Consider the following 18,458-nt stretch of genomic DNA (forward strand, 5'->3'; position numbering starts at 1 on the left):
AACAGTTATTTTTAGTTTTGTTTTTCTGCAATGTTTAGGAAAAGTGGCATAAGTCAGTTTCCACAAACATTTTTTATTCATTTATTGACAACTTACGGAACATCTGCTCGCTTGGGAAAAGAGACATAAGTATTCCTCCCATTACAATAATTCATACAGAAGAAAATCAAATCGACATAAACCAGTGTGAAGACAGTTTTTTTCCTTCTCCTGTAAAATTAACATTTTTGACTTGTGCCACTTTTCCTGAGCACTACAGATTTTTAAATAAGAGCCAAAAACATGTCCCGAAACAGTACATGTTAGCGAAAAAAGGGACGTTTCTATATTTTACGGAACATATGGAAATCCTATTCAAGGTAATTAATCATTACCAAGAGCCCATTTTCCTTTTCTTCACTTTCCTGTTTCTATGCTTCAATAGAGACAATGATGCATTCCTGATATCTTGTAACATCATCTTTTTCTTTTGGACAGTCCCATATAAACTAACGGAATAGTACTAACTATATGTTGTTCCATTAACTAGATCTCATCGACTGAGTGAGTGTCTGCTGTGTGCATGATACATTCACCCTTCCCCATGTTGTGGCAGCAGGAGTTTCTATCTTGCACTAAACATTTGATATCCGGACTGAAATAACACTGTTCCCATGTTGTGTCCAATGGTATATTGAAACAATTAAAAAAAAACTTCGGCTATGGTGGCACTTTCATCCTTTTCCACATTTATTCTTCAATGCTTCTATATTATCATCAGACAGCAGATTCTTGGTCCCGATACTGAACGTTAGGTTTGTAAATGAGGCGTTCACAACCAGAGTGGACCAAGTCCACCAGTGATCAGTTTGTGAATTAATATAATTTCGGATGAGGAAAACTTATAGTCGCGATGCTGTTATTTCCAGCGTGACTCCGCCTCTTTGCTTACGTCTTAGGAAGTGAAGGCTCCATAAAGTCTGGGTAGGTAGTATCGTTCGCCGAGCTACCACACGAGGAATCTATTTGCCACACCGTTAAACATTATCATGTCGTAGCTTCTATGATAATAAATCAAACGCACTGTAATTCAGCAAATAATTGAGCGGCAAATAACGTCTTCGTGTGTTTTCTGCGAACGACAACGAAAGAGCCAACATGGCGGGCGATTATATTAAGTATTTATCGAGCCTTAAGAAATGAATAACGTCTTCATAAGCGAATCACAAGACGCACACGTTTAAATGTAGCTAACCTGCAACGCGATTGGCTGCCGGAAATTAGAGCGACGGGACTATGGATTTATTCATTGCCATAACAAACAAAGTCCATAACTCATTTGTTACTCCACAGAGGGCAGCATTTCCTATGGAAGGTGAAGGCTGCTAAGCGTGAGCCAGGAACTTTAAGACTCAATATCTCAGAACTATTCCAGATGGACTTGGTCAACTCTGGTTGTGAACCCCTCATATGTCAGTTGCAGGGAGGTCACTGACTCATTGCTATGCTTTCTCCATATGCCAAGGGACGTGACAGCTAAATATCAGATAATTTACAACAGTAATTCAGTATAAATGAGTGAGATCACCAATCTCCAAATATAGCGCAAATGTGTTGAATGTTGTATAAAACATGACCACTTGTAATGAAGTCTGAGTGTTGAGATGAATCTTTATTATTACTATGACATCTCATACATTAAACTCGACCTAGAACTGTAAATCTCGTAAAAATTGAAGTTAGTTATTCAGAAGTGCTACACTTATAAAAATATATTTCATATATAGTCAACTCCGGATATAGTGAACCTCTGCGGATTTTCATATTTTGTTCACTATATCCGAGGTTCACTAAATCCGGTGTCCCTCCCCTAACCTTAAATGACAGGAATGAATGAACTGTAAACAAGAAAACAAAATACTATAGCGTAATTAAAATATTTAATTTTTGTGGAATGAATTTCACTGTATAATGTAGCCTATACTGTAACTCACAATTGATTTAATTAAACTATGCTGTCAACCCGCGTCCACTTTCGAAAGACTACGTTCAATGTCACTTATAATATTCGCCTTATTTTCCACAGAAAAGTCCACACCTGTGGAGTAACAGTTAGCGAGTCTGGCCGCGAAACCAGGTGCCCGGGTTCGATTCCCGGTCGGGGCAAGTTACCTGGTTGAGGTTTTTTCCGGGGTTTTCCCTCAACCCAATATGAGCAAATGCTGGGTAACTTTCGGTGCTGGACCCCGGACTCACTTCACTGGCATTATCACGTTCATCTCATTCAGACGCTAAATAACCTAAGATGTTGATAGAGCGTCGTGAAATAACCCACTAAAATAAAAAAAAAAAATCCAGAGAAAACACTTTACAGTCCGACATTTTTATACAGTACATTCATTGTTCGAACACTAGAAACAGACTAATGAGGTAGACAAACGCTGTTATGGTGTGACTGCATACTCAGCCTTGGAATTTCCCGGGTCACTTAACGGAAACTGGGAGGGAGTTGATAGCGTTTGAAAGCCATCGGAATCTTATCTTCATTTATGCTCTGAACATGGGCATAATGTCCGTCCCTTTTTAGTAAAAGAAAGCAATTTCATTTTCCGTTGTTTCGATGCTATCCATCATAAAGGAAATGTTTCTGAGAACAAAAGGCAACCTTTCGACAATGGGTGAGACAAGATCATCACGCTTTGCCTGGATTTACAGTACAGCTCATTGTCTAGGTATCACTAATTCTACCTTTGTCTTTGACTAAAGGAGTAAAAAACTTTGTTCTCAACACATTCTTTCAATTTTATACAAGAAGGTCTGACTTCAAATAAGAATTTATCAGGATACAACTCTTGTAACTTCAATTTTTAAGGTTCACTATAACCAAAGCGAGGGTTCACTATAAACGAAAATATTAAGGTGCTTTTTAATATATGCGGGTTGGGACCAAAGATTTAGGTTCACTATAGCTGAATGTTCACTATATCCAGAGTTGACTGTAACTGTTGTAGAGAATATAATTTACTTACAGGATCATCAAAGGCAAGTTTCAAGCTGTCTGTAACTTTTTCACCAGTGTCCAAATCTACTTCCATTGGTTTCCACATAACACTAGGAGTTGCAAAGCATGCGAATACATCATGTAAAGATGTAAAAGGAGTTTCTGTTGGACTAGTTACACTCTGACCTGAAACATTCAAACATTTAAGATACCAAGTTCCAGAATTGAGGAGTAATGCATTATAAGTAACGCCATTACTAGTAACAGTTACTTTTTTAAGGTAATGCTTGGTAAGAGTATTATTTAAATAAAGTAACTGTAACGGAACTCCTTCTATCTACGTCTTTTTTAACCATAAGTTGCAGCAAACAATATTTTGGTTTTTTCTAATTTCAACTATGGTTTATGCTTAATGCATGAGACAGTCCGAAAATGAAATTATTCATCAGCACCTGCAGATCACATGAAAAATCCCTACTTTCATTTGAAAGAAACAGTGGTGATTAACCTTTTAATACAGCCGACCAAACCAGTTACAACCTTCATGTACCATTATAATCTCTTTTTACTGTTAGGTTCAAGGCTATGACTACTCTACACCAGTGGCAGCTGGTGACCAAATTATTTGGCGGGGCACAACTTAAAACACTAATATTGGATTAATTGAACCCATAGGTTTCTCACTATACGAATATAGGCTTGGCATACTGAATAATTGCTGAAAATTTCAATAGCAAAATGTAAACATAAAGAATGCATTATACACTAACCTTTCTATTTATAGATTAAGTCCATTCTTTGATTCTTAGCTCAAACAAATACTTCGATAACTCGGTGGTTGAAGTTAGGAATCAAACGCACCATTTTACTCCTAATTGAAATGCTAATCTGTCAGTCTTTCTTGGCGCAAACTCTGCTGTCGAAATCTAATTGCCTTCCAATTAGTTCACTAACTTTATTCATATTCAAATGATCAAATACACAAGCACTCAACGAACCTAATATAACTAACTTCACACTTAAAATAGAAAAGAAGAGAATTTTTAATAACACTCAGAATTTTATTATTGCCGCTTCAAATACAAACGCAGGAACTGATAACATGTATTTCGTATGGTTGTCAATGTTGCCAACACTCTTATTAAAAAAAGCAGCCTACCATAATTTTGATTATAGCTAAACTTATATATTAACATTGTTAAACGGTTTAATTTTAATAGCTAAATTAATCAGAAAACATAGTAAAGCATTACCTCTTATATGAAATACAGCAATTATAGTAACTAATCTAAAAAACCTAGATCTAGCTACAGAATAGCTAAGCTGGCAACTCAATTGGTTCTTCAGGCCATGACAGTGTTACCATCATACTTCTATACGTAAAGCTTTCCTCATCCGCATTCTACGTTTTAAAACCATTTGCGCATGTGCACAGGATGACCACGCGAATGACCGAGTCCTGGTCGACGCTTCCCCTCTCATCTTCTTGATCCCCGCATCCATCGCCTCACACCGCTCTCTTGCGCTTGAAACTCTGAGTAGTTGTGCGCATGTGCAAAGGATGGACACTAGAACTACGGTGCCCGAGACATATTTCCACGATTTCACTCGCTCGACGTACAGGTAGCTGAAGGCATTCACATTTCACAGTTTGTTTATACCTGAATGGAAGTTCTTAAATCATTAAGTTTTGAGCGGATAATTTCAAGCAAAATTTGCTTTATTTTTTTGTGGGAAAATAAAACGAATGGGAGGGCATGTGCCCCTTAACGCGAGCCGCCACTGCTCTACACTCACATTGCTTAGAACCGAATCTACTGTAAACAAAACAACGTGAAGTAAGCCATACACACTTAGCCTTAGCAACTAAGGTTAAAAGTTGTGTAATCAAAATGTATAAGAAATAAAGATAAACTACATTAAAATATGGACAAACCGCTCCTCTGAATTTGAGGATAGGACAAAATAATGCGTAGAAAAATAAATGCCAGTGTTTATTTTTGGGCCCTCAAAATTAAGGCGAGTCTCATTTCCAGAAGGGTTTATCTTCGAGTAAATACATTATTACTGCTGATTTAACATATTATGGTAGGAACGATCATGATTTTAAAATCAAATGTAGGAAACAGAAAACGGATGTAGGTAAATTCTCATTTTTAAATAGAACTATAAATGATTGGAATGACCTACCTGCAGCGGTCTTTGAGGGCTGTCCTTCCTTAAGGAGATTCAAGAATAATTTAAAAAGTTGTGTATAAAGTGCAAATTAAAATTAAGGCGACATTTAATATTTAATTTTTTAAGGTGACATGTATTTATTTAGCCTGACGAGTTACTTCCTTGGTTTGAATTGTAAATTATTTAAAAATAGCGTGTAAGAGGGCCTTAGACTAGAAATGTTTAGTTTAAATGTAGTTCTGTTTATAAGTATGCATAAGGGTGTAATTATTTGACTTATTTGAACTGTTGTATCAGTGAAGCGAGGTGAGTCAGTGAAGTTATGGTTTTACAGTGCAGTGAATAGTTCCGATCAGTGATAATTTATAGCGTCAATGAAATGTGTTCTATAGTGTCAGTGAAATGTGTTATAGAGTGTCAGTGAAATGTGTCCTAAAGTGTCAGTGAAATGCGTCATAGTGCCACTACAGTGAGTGAGATGAGATTAAAGTGAAAGACTATTGAAACTTATGTAGGGCCTATACATAATTACGTAGGTTGTAATGTAAAATTAGGTATTTTATTTATGTTTTATTATTATTGCGTTAAATTATATTGTGTATTCGTATTGTATTGTGTATAAAATTGTATTGTGTATTGTAAATTTATTGTGTATTGCTTATCATTTTATTGTGTATTGTTTATATTGTGTATACCACTGCCACCGGGTGCTTGCCCACTTGCAGTGTAAATAAATACATACACACATACACATATTCACCCATTTCTTGTTTTTGTGTAATTAAGCAATTATGGAATATAGAGCAATTATAAATTATTGTTATTAATAATTGTAATATTTAAACATTGTCAAATTATTTCACTTTCTTTTTTCACATAGTTAGTGTCCACTATTCCCTTTAAAACAGACAAATTAATTATAGGAGTGGAGGAGAGTATCAAAAACAATTATAATTTTTTAATTTTGAATTCATTTTATGTGTATTCCAGTAAGTCATATAATAATAATAATAATAATAATAATAATAATAATAATAATAATAATAATAATAATGCAAAAATGTGAAGTCTTGATTGTTCAGTCTTTGATTTATTTATTATAGCAAAATATCAAAAAGATTTTACTATAACAAATAAGTCAAAGACTGAACAATCAAGACTTCATATTTTTGCATTATAATTATAATTTTATATGAAAGTAACTGTAAGAGTAATAGTGTATTACTTCACGACCACTGCAACTGTAACTCATCTACTTATATAAAGTACCGGTAACCATAATTGTAACTCATCTACTTATATAAAGTAACCATAACTGTAACTCATCTACTTATATAAAGTAACCATAATTGTAACTCATCTACTTATATAAAGTAACCATAATTGTAACTCATCTACTTATATAAAGTAACCATAATTGTAACTCATCTACTTATATAAAGTAACCATAACTGTAACTCATCTGTTTATATTTTTTTACAACTTAACACAATATACTATTTTTGTAATAGCTCTTATTTTAAAATACTGTACAGTGTGAGTAAAATTTGTTTTCGAAAAGATTCCTGATTAAGTAAATGAATAACACACAGGCCTATTTCTAAATTGTAGTACATAGTACCTCTGCACTGACCCCACATGTACACTTTGGAATTCTGCGTCATGGCAGCTGATATGTGTGTGTAATGTGTGGCTGCAATGTCCACAATTCTGAAAGAAAGCAGACATTAAAAAAATTAACGAATTACAGTAAACATGTCTCCAATCATGAAGTGTAATAAGCATACATAAGAAAAAGTCAGCATTTTAATCCCACGGACATTGTAAAAGTGTAATGTATTTATTATATGGGTTTACTAGGTCTTACTTTTCACTTCTTAATACGCGTGTCCAGCTATAAGCTGATTAAACAATGTCCACTGTAAATCAAATACGCAATTTTCCAGAGCTGTGGATTGGTGAGAATTTCATGTAACGAGTGGTTTTTCATTCTTTCCTGCAGTTTATGGTTGGTGTTAATACATTAAAGTAGGATGTGTTCTATTGCTACTTCTTCTGTTAAACGTGTTTTACATAGTGGTACTGATAATTTAAAGTGGTGCAGATAAGCCTCTGTAACAAGATGTCCAATTCTTATTTATCTTAGTTACTTACTTACGACTTTTAAGGAACCTGGAGGACCAATGCCGCCCTCACATAAGCCCACATCAGTCCCTATCATTATTTCCATGTTATGAATATTATTTATTATTCTGTCAAGGGAATCTGTAGGTTGTGGTATTGGTGAAAGGTTTGATGCAGTTTTCGCTATTTCCTCTGCTATCTCGTTACCTTGCACTCCACAGTGGCCTGGTATCCATTGAAAGGTGATATATTTGCCATTTTTAAAAACCAGAGTTTACTAGGTCTAATGACTCCAATAAGGTGTTACTTCCTCAAACCTAAATGTTGAAAACAAATAACTATGTTAATTACCGCATTATTTTTTAACGAAAGAATATAATACATTTATTCATTCATAGTTTTCTGCCCAAGGGCAGATCTTTCACTGCAAACCCAGCATTGTACATTATTTCCTATTTTCTGTATTCCTCTCTCTGCATATGACCCACATATCTTAATGTCGTCTATCATCTGATATCTTCTTCTGCCCGAACTCTTCTTCTGTTCACCATTCCTTCCAGTGCATCCTTCAGCAGACAGTTTCTTCTCAGCCAGTCCTCGGCATCAACCCCTTTTAATTTGATTACCTGGTTGGGGTTTTCCAATGTTTTTCCCAACCAAAAGACAAATGCCGGGTAATCTTTTGGCGAATCCTTGGACCTCACCTCATCTCACTACATCTCGCCAAAATATTGTAAAAAATTGCACAAAATTGTAAAAATTGTAGAAAATTACTAAATTGTAAAACTGTAAAAATTTGTAAAAATTGTAATTGTAATATTGTAAAATTTTTTCTTGTTCCACATCTTAAGCTTCATTGCTCATGTAAGATCTATGGAATAAAATAAATGAATGAATGAATGAATGAATGAATGAATGAATGAATGAATGAATGAATGAATGAATGAATGAATGAATTTCCTCTTCCTGAACAGTTTAAGCATCATTCTTTCTTCACCCACTCTTTCCAATACAGTTTCATTTCTTATTCTGTTTATCCATTTCACACACTCCATTCTTCTCCAGATCATTGTTACCAGATTAGCAGCATTTCAAAGTGATCATAATAAACAGTATGCACTGTGAGTGTGTGCAAGTGTGTGTGTTTTTGTCGTTGTTCAAATGCCTAGATGTTTGGCAATGAAGCCATTAGCCCTCTTGTACTCCAGTATTTTTTAGGTATAGAATCTTCTTTTTGTAGGGTTCTACATCTTCCTAAATGTTCCAAGTTCATGAGTTCATCTGAATTGCATAACACAAAATGAAGAGTTAGTATTCCAATCCTGTGTAGATGTTCTGCCAGTCATGACCACTAATTAACTGCAGATTTTCGTGATAATTGAGGAACAACTCCTGAATTACTTATAAAAATCTGCCACTTCTTGCCTTCAGCATTGTTGTTTTTGCAGTTTTTAATGTACATTAATTGAAATTTTCTCTTGATTAGTAGTTTTACAAAATGGTGGGATAAACTTCGTTGAGTTTTTTTTTGTAGGATTACTGTGCCTTTCTTAGCCAAGTCTGTGAATTCATTTCCAATCAAACCACAATGTGATGGGTGGTGGTGGTGGTGGTAGAATTTATTAATTACACACTCTTTTTGAGCTGTAGCAATTACATAATTTCCGTCTAGGTATTTTTACACATGTATGTCAAAAGAAATAATTTAAAGGTGCAGGAATTGCAATTTGTGTACCAATTAATAACATTCAGAAGAAAAATTCAACAGCTGATAACAAACCTGCCTATTTCTGAAGCTATATGTACAGGTGCCGTAACATTAGATTTATTGCCAGTGCCAAGTTGGCCATAACTGTTAGCTCCCCATACATAGAGAGCACCAATGTCAGAAAGTGCCATTGTATGTGCATAGCCACAAACAACCTTAGTTATCACAATGCTCTGGAGATTTGTTACTCGGCAAGGATTCAATTGGTTTATATTATTTCCCAGTCCAAGCTGCCCATTTCCATTGTAACCCCAACCAAATACCTGTGAACATAAAGACGAGAAACACGTCAGATTATTTAGTATTTGTTATTTTGTGTTTTGTCTTATTATTTAACTAGCCGTACCCGTGTGCTCCGCTGCACCCATTAGAAATAAATATAAAGTAATTACATAATTAAAATGGGACATTTGATCCAGGGAACATTCGTGTTTCATAGAAGGATAAATAATTTATTATGTTACTTAATTTAAATTGTATTAAAAAAATTAAAATGCGATCATTTTGATCCAGAGACCACTCATTTGGTCATAAAAATTATTTTAGGAAATACAGGAAACGTATGTACAGAATAGCCTATCAAGTTTTGTGTGCATAAGAAGCTATTTTAATCTTACCTGTCCTCGATTCACTCAGAAGTTACTGTAATAACATTATAGCATTATATCCATCTAGAGAAACTACACTTTCCAATGGTGAATTAATAATTAATTATACAAATCGGTTAATTTAGCTTCCAATATTACTTCATACAAACACAGAAACATTCTCTGTAGGCTATGTTGCATAGCTTTCGATTGTTGTTGTCCAAGGCCCCTTATAGACGAAATCATTTGTTTTTTATTTCATTACACCGCCTTATATGGCATTGTTATTGTAATTTTGAAACTCATTTATCTCATTAAATATCAGTCCTATCAAACTTTTGTATAGAATAACACTTATCAGAAATTATTTTTAAAGAAACTTTTGTTGTGTAATATTTTTCATGAAAATGAATAATAAGGGAGATATTTCGATTTATTTAATTAATTCAAGCCCCCTTATAACCCCCCTTTTAAATAAAATATTTTGAATGTCATATAGCCTAAATTCTAAGTTACAACGAACTTAATTTATATTCCAATTTTCATATAAATCGGCTCAGCCATTATCGCGTGAAAAGGTAACAAACATCCAGACAGACAGACAGACAGACAGACAGACATACAAACAAAAATTTCAAAAAAGCGATTTTCGGTTTCAGGGCGGTTAATTATATGTGTTAGGGCCAATTATTTTTGGAAAATCGAAAATTACCAGAAAAATTTCGGCTACAGATTTATTATTAGTATAGATTCTATTGTGTTTTTTGTATTCTTGTTGTGTTTTGTATTTGTTTCTTTTTGTGCGTGTGAATTGTGTTTTTTCTCCTATTTCACTGTACCAGGTATTTGCTCATTCACAATGCAATAAGTAACTCATTCAAATTGAAAGTTGCAAAAAAAGTTCTTGCAAAAACAAAAAAGGAACTATTTCAAATGTGACTTATTACCTGCTGTAACCATTAAAAATGAATTACTTACTTCTCCATTTTCTAAGACAGCCATTGACGAAGTCTGCCCACATGCTATGGATATAGTTCTCTTTGATCCAATAAGAGAATTTACTTTCCTTGGAGCACTCTGATTGGTACTCATTCCTGATCCTACTTGACCACAATTATTTTGACCCCATGCATATACCTAGACAAATATTATAGAATATTACAAATTAACTAATTACAACTTGGACTGATCCATTACCAAAAGTTAAAACATAATAAAAAAACCTTAATCATTTTATTTGACTTCCATTGGACAGAGTATAAAATAAAAATAATAATAATAATAATAATAATAATAATAATAATAATAATAATAATAATAATAATAATGGCTTCATTTAAACTGACAGAGTTAAGACCTTAAGGGCCTTCTCTTACACTCAACCAGAATTAAAAGTTGCTTACATAGTTGAACATAGACTATATCGAATTTAAGTAATTACATACAGATATGATTTACATAATGAGATCAAAAGAGGCAGTTAAATAAAAATTCACCAAATAAAATAAAAATAAACACAGTGGAATACATATTAATTTTGTTAGAATCAAAATACGAATCACATAAAATCAGAAGCCTATAATTCAATAAAATGTACCGGTACACAATAAAAATAATTCACATAATTAAACCAGAAACCGACATTGAATAAAATGTATACAATAAAAAAAAAATAATAAAAAACACAGTGGAATAGATATAGTATAGTATAGTATACAAATTGTAAGCATAAACAGAATTAAATGCATTCAGGGTATTTCTTCCATATAGATCAAATAGAATGCGCAAAATTATAATTTCTGCCATATTTGCTACAGTAGCATAAATTTGTACCTCTCCGTCCCTTGTGAGAGCAAGTGAATGATGGCTTCCACACGCCACTTCTATCACTTCCTTTCCAACCAAATTTGGACCAATAATTGTTGGAGACAAACACTGATTGGATGAGCCATTTCCAAGTTCGCAGTATCCGTTATGTCCCCAAGAATATATTTCTCCAGTTTCGGTATAAGCTATAACATGTGGACCACTACCATATGCAAAACCTGAGAAGAAAAACAACACCAAATTCATGTACTCACACTATCCAGGAATTTTCAAGAATAAATGACCATGTTTTAATACCACTGATGGCAGATAAATAACAAAAAGTTAACCTAATGTTCAGTGTAATGTTAATAAGTGTTGATGAGAAAATTCTGTGTGAACAATGAAAATTAATTACTTATTAATGGGGAAAAATTCGGTCTAGTGCCTTGGATCGAACCTAGGACCCCCAGTTTCTATGCGCTGGGTGCTCTAACCACTGAGCTACGCCGAGGCTCAATCCACAATACCGGATCGAATCCCAGGTTCGATACCCAGTGCCGGAACAAATTTTTCTCCATTAATAACCATAACAGATAATTCTGTAGGATTGTATTGTATTGTATTGTATTTATTAACATCCCATGGTATTCATACATTGCTTTACAGCTAGAATATGTAACAAGTCAAAAAACTTAATACTATTATAAAGTCTTAATTTATAGTCAAGTCTAGATGAAATATATATACAGACGAGATGTACAATATAGTCTACTAGTACAACACATAGTTTTAGTGAAAGCGGGATGTATTTCGAGGGTAAACAGAGCCACAAAACCTGAGAGCATGTAGGGGCTTGCAATGTAACTGACTAGTTTCCTTGAATCGTGGGGTGGCGTTTCGTTTTGTCAACTCTGTAGATGAACACATTTATTACTTTAAAGAATTGATTACCAGTAATAATAATAACAATGTCATAATGAAAGAAATAAACTTTACCTTTTATACTTTTATTACACAGAGCTTCAACTTTTTTCGGAAATAATGTGCTTTGTAAATCACCAAGTCCCAAACAACCAGCTGCATTCGATCCAATGGCATATACTTCATCATCTTTAGTTACCATAATTGCTTCATTTCCCAGATTGCCTGAACACATAACACAACAATCAATTCAGTTTTTTTTTTTTCTACACAAAGCTACATACATGAAAACGATGTGAATATTCGATATAACTAATGAAAGAAAACACAAACGCCTTTAAGTCTATACAAACATAATTAAGTTGAAGGATCTAAAAATGTGTATTTTCCATTGAAATCTGGATATATGAATTTTATAGACGAAGAATATTAGTAAGTGTAAAATAAAGACACATCATTCATAATTTTATTTTCTACTTTAGGCATGTTCTACTAAAGTATTTGTAGTAACACGGAAAAAGAAATCCAGATATCAGCCGAAATGTATGTACGTTTTGAAACCCCTTGAACAAGATTTTACGGTTTTTCGAAAAATGCCCATGCACATGCAGAGAAATATATAGCTCTATGGACATACCATAAACACATGCCATCTTAATTTTGGAAATAAATTCTGGTTCCAATAAACTAAATATTGTCCACTTCTTCAAATCCATTTCCATATAAATATTTACGCAGGCAGCTGTAACTGAAAGTAATAATTATTACACACTGATTAAGACAAATCAACAGGCCAGTTCATAAGGAAAATAACTCAAAATTTTAAGTTTTGATAAATCTGCATTTTAAAGTCTCATGTTGCTGTGAAAAATCCAGGGATTATTGAAATTACTCCATATTCTGTTAATGATATTTCTTACATACGAGTATTATAAGTTCCAACTAGAGTGATGTTAATTCAATTTTTCACACAACATGAAACTTTAAACTGTAGTTACCTCAAAATTTTTAACTGTGAGCCAATAGAACAAATACCACAATTTAATAATAACAGAAAATGATTTATTCATGACTACGCTACGTACGTGAAATTGTGTTAAACAATGTTAATTCTTTAAAAACAAATTATTGTTGCACATAATAAATCTGGAACATACACAAAAATGTTACTCTTTGATAATTATAACTTTGTCAACGACTATTTCTAATTGACCGAAGAAAGTGTTTGCAGTACGACAAACGGAGTTTTCTTATTAAGCTCATTTGTATAACGTAAAATAAGTTTTTTCTTATTGTCTGTGTTCACTGAATGTTTAATTAAATTAATGAAGTAAGAACCATTGTTGTTTACGCTCTTTATAAAATTAAATCGAAATGGGAGTGTTTGAAATAAGCGTATTTTATTGTTCTCTGAGTATTTAATTAAAATTAAGTTGTGGAGTTTATTTTAAATTGTCCAAGTTCTTTTTTTAACACGGAATGACCGTTCTACAGTCCCCGTTCTCTAACACAATTTAAACACAAAAATGAAACGGTATATCACGTGTAGTTTTTCTTAAGATTTTAAAAACAATGTACATAGCAATGACCTTCCACTCCCCTATTCAAAACAAGTCAGGTGAAGAGTTGTTCAGAGCAACACAACCTACTGGGCATTCCCTACTGATTACAGTGTTGCACGATCGCACAATTCATGCCTTTTGAAATGTACGTTTTTCTGGAAAACTATTCAAAATACAGTAAAATGGTATTTGACTTTTTTTGTTGCTCTTTGCTAAATAAATCATCCACCACTTAGGTTCTTCTTGTATATTGTTCTAGTTCTACACGAAAATGCAAGCATTTAATGATATTATTTGTACCTTGTAAGGATGAAATTTATTAAGAAAGTGGCATTATGTTTTCCTGTCATGGTTCCTGGAAGAAAACTCGTAATCATTTTGATTCAGTGTTTATGTAAATTTGGTAAATTCAATATCCGATATTCCTGTAATTTAAGTGTAAGCCTATCAGTAATGTATGATGACGTAGAAAATATGTTCCACTATAGCATCATAGAGTATCCTTTAAATATTCTGCATTGGGAGATGCAGAAATTTCACTGAAAATGAAACAGATAAGTCGACTCCCAATAGTTCGCATATGGTTAATTCACTTTATGGGTAATTTGCGAGCCTTTCTTTGGGAGGGGGTGAAGTAACGTAATTTTTCGTTTTTATTAAATTTACGCTCTCTCCATCCCTCTAAAGAAATCTGTGATCTAAAATCAGAAAAAAAAATGAACAGTCTCTAAGAAACAAACAAAAAAAAAAACAGATTATTTTTGTCAAACTACTGTCTTATGGTATTATGTAAAAGTTGGTTTCTCGATTTAAAATTCTATCCCACAGCAGTACCGGTACTGTATAATATTATAATGTTTCAAAATGTTTTGCACTGTTACACATTTTGCACTTGATTTATAAGATGTATTTTAGTGCCTGAATCTGTCAGAATAACTTTTACTGGATTTTACATAATAATAAACAATTTTGCGGATAATTCGCTATTTTCGATATTTCGCGGAAGTTCGTGCATTAATTACCGCGAATTATCGGGAATCGACTGTAGTTTAGTTCGATGCAAAGAAAATAAATTATGAAAATGTAGATTTCGCGTGATTTGCAAATATGGAAACATGAATAAAAATTACAAATCCAAATCCCAACAGATTCTCGTAATTCCTTTCAAAAAAAAATTAATTCATCTGTCTACACGCATATCTATCAAGAGTTTCATGGTCCCATGCAGAGAAACAAGTTTGTTAGTGTATAACTACGAAATGGGAAATACGATCGCTTCAGGCGACGAAAATGTGATAAGTTTGTTAGTGTCTGGGTGAACAGTATAGAGCAGAACAGGTTTCATGGCTATGCGCACGGAGGTGGGGACTCAAGGCCGTGCGAGTTCTGCTCTATACTGTTCACCCAGTACTACCCCACAGTCACGAAGCTCAATACGTAGGAACTATGTATCCTTAGGTAGTTGCTAACTACTAGGATCGCTACTATCGCCTCATTATAGACAATGCGAAATAATACCTGCACAGTCTATTGTTCCTAGTACCCTCATAAACTCAAACTTCGTGACTGTAGATATTAGACTGTGGTTCTCCTTCAACAGTAGAGAAAAAGATAAATTCATTGGCATGGTGTCTATCCTATTATAATTATTATAATTACATTAATTCTGATTGGGCTGACAACTTGGCTTTTTTTTTCCTAACTATAAGGCTAATGTGAGATAGAGATAATCCTTGGTGAGTCATCTATCTCAGTTTGCCAAAATACAATTTCGTTATCTCAATTCTGATGCTACATAATCTCCGAAGTGGTATAGCATCATCAAATAACAGATTTTAAGAATTGCGTAGTTTCATATTCATTTCCAGTAAATATGTGCATTTTTTTTTTTTTTTTCCACTGCCGTACAATATTGATTTTTACATACAGTACATCTAGGGTGACCAGACGTCCTCTTTTGTCCGGACATGTCCTCCTTTTTAGACCTTTGTTCGGGATCTGGCGGATTTAAAAAAATCAAGAAATGTCCTTCTTTTCGTAACTTGTATGCCTGATATTTTGAAATTATCTGATTTGACGCCCTTTTTCAAGTAATTTTCCTCTAGGTGGCAGCAGCATCGACGGAATATACTCTTTGCCAACGATGATAACTCTCTTTGCTTACAAAATAATATTAAATTCACATTTTGTGCGGCCTTTTAATGTATTTTGATAATAAATATAGTTCCCTTAGCTTTAATATGTAGGTAACTGTAAAATATTTTTATATTATTAACTTTTATCACATGTAATGTGTAATAAAATAGATATTGACATAATTTTAAGTGTAATATAGACCTAAGCCTAAATCTAAATAGATATTTTCTGTCCTCTTTAATAATTATAGTTCCCTTGACTTTCATATGTAGCTAACTGTAAAATCATTAAATTATTTTGAAATATAAATCTGTACTGTATATATTTTGTAATAAAATAGATATTGACGTAATTTATAGTATAATATAGGTCTAAGCCTAAATCTAAGTACATATTTTCTGTCCTCTTTTTTCGAACAATGTCCTTCTTTTTGAAGCTTTGTGTCCTCTTTTTTAGCGATGTAAATCTGGTCGCCTACATACATTTCAAGCTTAGCGAAAAAGTGTCATAATCAAGGACACTGTACACACTATACACAGATAAGAAAGCAGGAAAATATTTACCAACTTATTACCAGCAACATCAAATGGACAATCAGTCCTGACAAATTTTGGTTAAGCGGTTTGGGTTTTCGTAGGTACAGTTTTATTTAATGACTCATTTAAACGACAGAAACCATTATGAGGTGATAAAATATAGCAATACTGGAAAGACAGTGGCTGAGAAAACCTAAATTTAAACACTGAGAGAAATCGGCTGCCTTACCTACGACAAATATCGCGAAATCTGCCAGAGATTGAACCCTCAGTTCAATGTTCCTGACGCCGATTTTATTGAACTTTCATGAGGCCAGTCAACATAGGAAAAACAATACCCATCCAAAAATAATGTGAAAGAGGCCTTAATTTTCAACCTATTTGCGTTTGAATTTCCTTATAACCCTAATAAGACTGTAATAAAAAACATTTTGTAAGAGTTGTCCTTTAGTGTGTGGATAAAGAAGTGTACACATGTTCGTGCAGTTTGTAGTTCGATCCTTCATTTCGCTACAGTCCTTTTTTTTTTTTAGTTCTTTATTCTCGTTCATCTTTCGCGTATTTTTTTTAAAGATTACCTATATATTTTTGTCAGTTATTTATATATATATATATATTTATTTATTTATTTATATTATCATCCCAGTTTCTATCTGATGCTTTTCCAATTCACTGTGGGCTAAAGCAGGGAGATGCACTATCACCTTTACTTTTTAACTTCGCTCTAGAATATGCCATTAGGAAAGTTCAGGATAATAGACAGGGTTTGGAGTTGAATGGGTTACATCAGCTTCTTGTCTATGCGGATGACGTGAATATGCTAGGGGAAAATCCACAAACGATTAGGGAAAACACGGGAATTTTACTGGAAGCAAGTAAAGCGATAGGGTTGGAAGTAAATCCCGAAAAGACTAAGTATATGATTATGTCTCGTGACCAGAATATTGTACGAAATGGAAATATAAAAATTGGAGATTATCTTTCGAAGAGGTGGAAAAATTCAAATATCTTGGAGGAACAGTAACAAATATAAATGATACTCGGGAGGAAATTAAACGCAGATTAAATATGGGAAATGCGTGTTATTATTCGGTTGAGAAGCTTTTGTCATCTAGTCTTCTGTCAAAAAATCTGAAAGTTAGAATTTATAAAATAGTTATATTACCGGTTGTTCTGTGTGGTTGTGAAACTTGGACTCTCACTTTGAGGAACAGAGATTAAGGGTGTTTGAGAATAAGGTTCTTAGGAAAATATTTGGGGCTAAGAGGGATGAAGTTACAGGAGAATGGAGAAAGTTACACAACGCAGAGCTGCACATATTGTATTCTTCACCTGACATAATTAGGAACATAAAATCCAGACGTTTGAGATGGGCAGGACATGTAGTACTTATGGGCGAATCCAGAAATGCATATAGAGTGTTAGTTGGGAGGCCGGAGGGAAAAAGACCTTTGGGGAGGCCGAGACGTAGGTGGGAAGATAATATTAAAATGGATTTGAGGGAGGTGGGATATGATGGTATAGACTGGATTAATCTTGCTCAGGATAGGGACCAATGGCGGGCTTATGTGAGGGAGGCACTGAACCTCCGGGTTCCTTAAAAGCCAGTAAGTAAGTATATATTATCATCGTAATATTATGAAAGGATGATATCCTGTAAGTGCATACACACTTTAATGATCCTCTCAACCCTCTTGTCAATCGGGCACTGGTCTTTCACAGGAGTAAAGAGGTGGTCGGAGCATGGTACTAACCACATCACACCATAACAACAAAATCATGACACCTCTGATACCTCTGTATCACCTAATGTCTAAAAGGGATATATTTATTATAATAGGCCTTTTTTTTTCCGTC

The 18,458-nt window shown here is 33.7% G+C and overlaps 1 protein-coding gene across 2 annotated transcripts in view; it reads right to left on the bottom strand.

Moving 5' to 3' along the window:
- Positions 1-18,458, bottom strand: part of LOC138703640 (RCC1 and BTB domain-containing protein 1-like) — a 54,760-nt gene that overhangs the window by 34,232 nt on the left and 2,070 nt on the right. Inside the window, exons 2-8 of one of the 2 annotated variants that reach the window (XM_069831700.1) lie at positions 13,005-13,109; positions 12,443-12,592; positions 11,471-11,682; positions 10,616-10,774; positions 9,063-9,313; positions 6,780-6,868; positions 3,009-3,166 (exon numbers count right to left, since the gene is read on the bottom strand). In XM_069831700.1, coding sequence (XP_069687801.1) covers positions 3,009-3,166; positions 6,780-6,868; positions 9,063-9,313; positions 10,616-10,774; positions 11,471-11,682; positions 12,443-12,592; positions 13,005-13,089 — 1,104 coding nt within the window. In that variant the 5' untranslated portion in view covers positions 13,090-13,109. Of the gene's footprint in view, positions 1-3,008; positions 3,167-6,779; positions 6,869-9,062; positions 9,314-10,615; positions 10,775-11,470; positions 11,683-12,442; positions 12,593-13,004; positions 13,116-18,458 lie in introns of both variants that reach the window. The other variant, XM_069831699.1, reaches the window with a different exon arrangement.

Source organism: Periplaneta americana, chromosome 7 (genome assembly GCF_040183065.1).
Source record: "Periplaneta americana isolate PAMFEO1 chromosome 7, P.americana_PAMFEO1_priV1, whole genome shotgun sequence".
NCBI classification, from domain to species: domain Eukaryota; kingdom Metazoa; phylum Arthropoda; class Insecta; order Blattodea; family Blattidae; genus Periplaneta; species Periplaneta americana.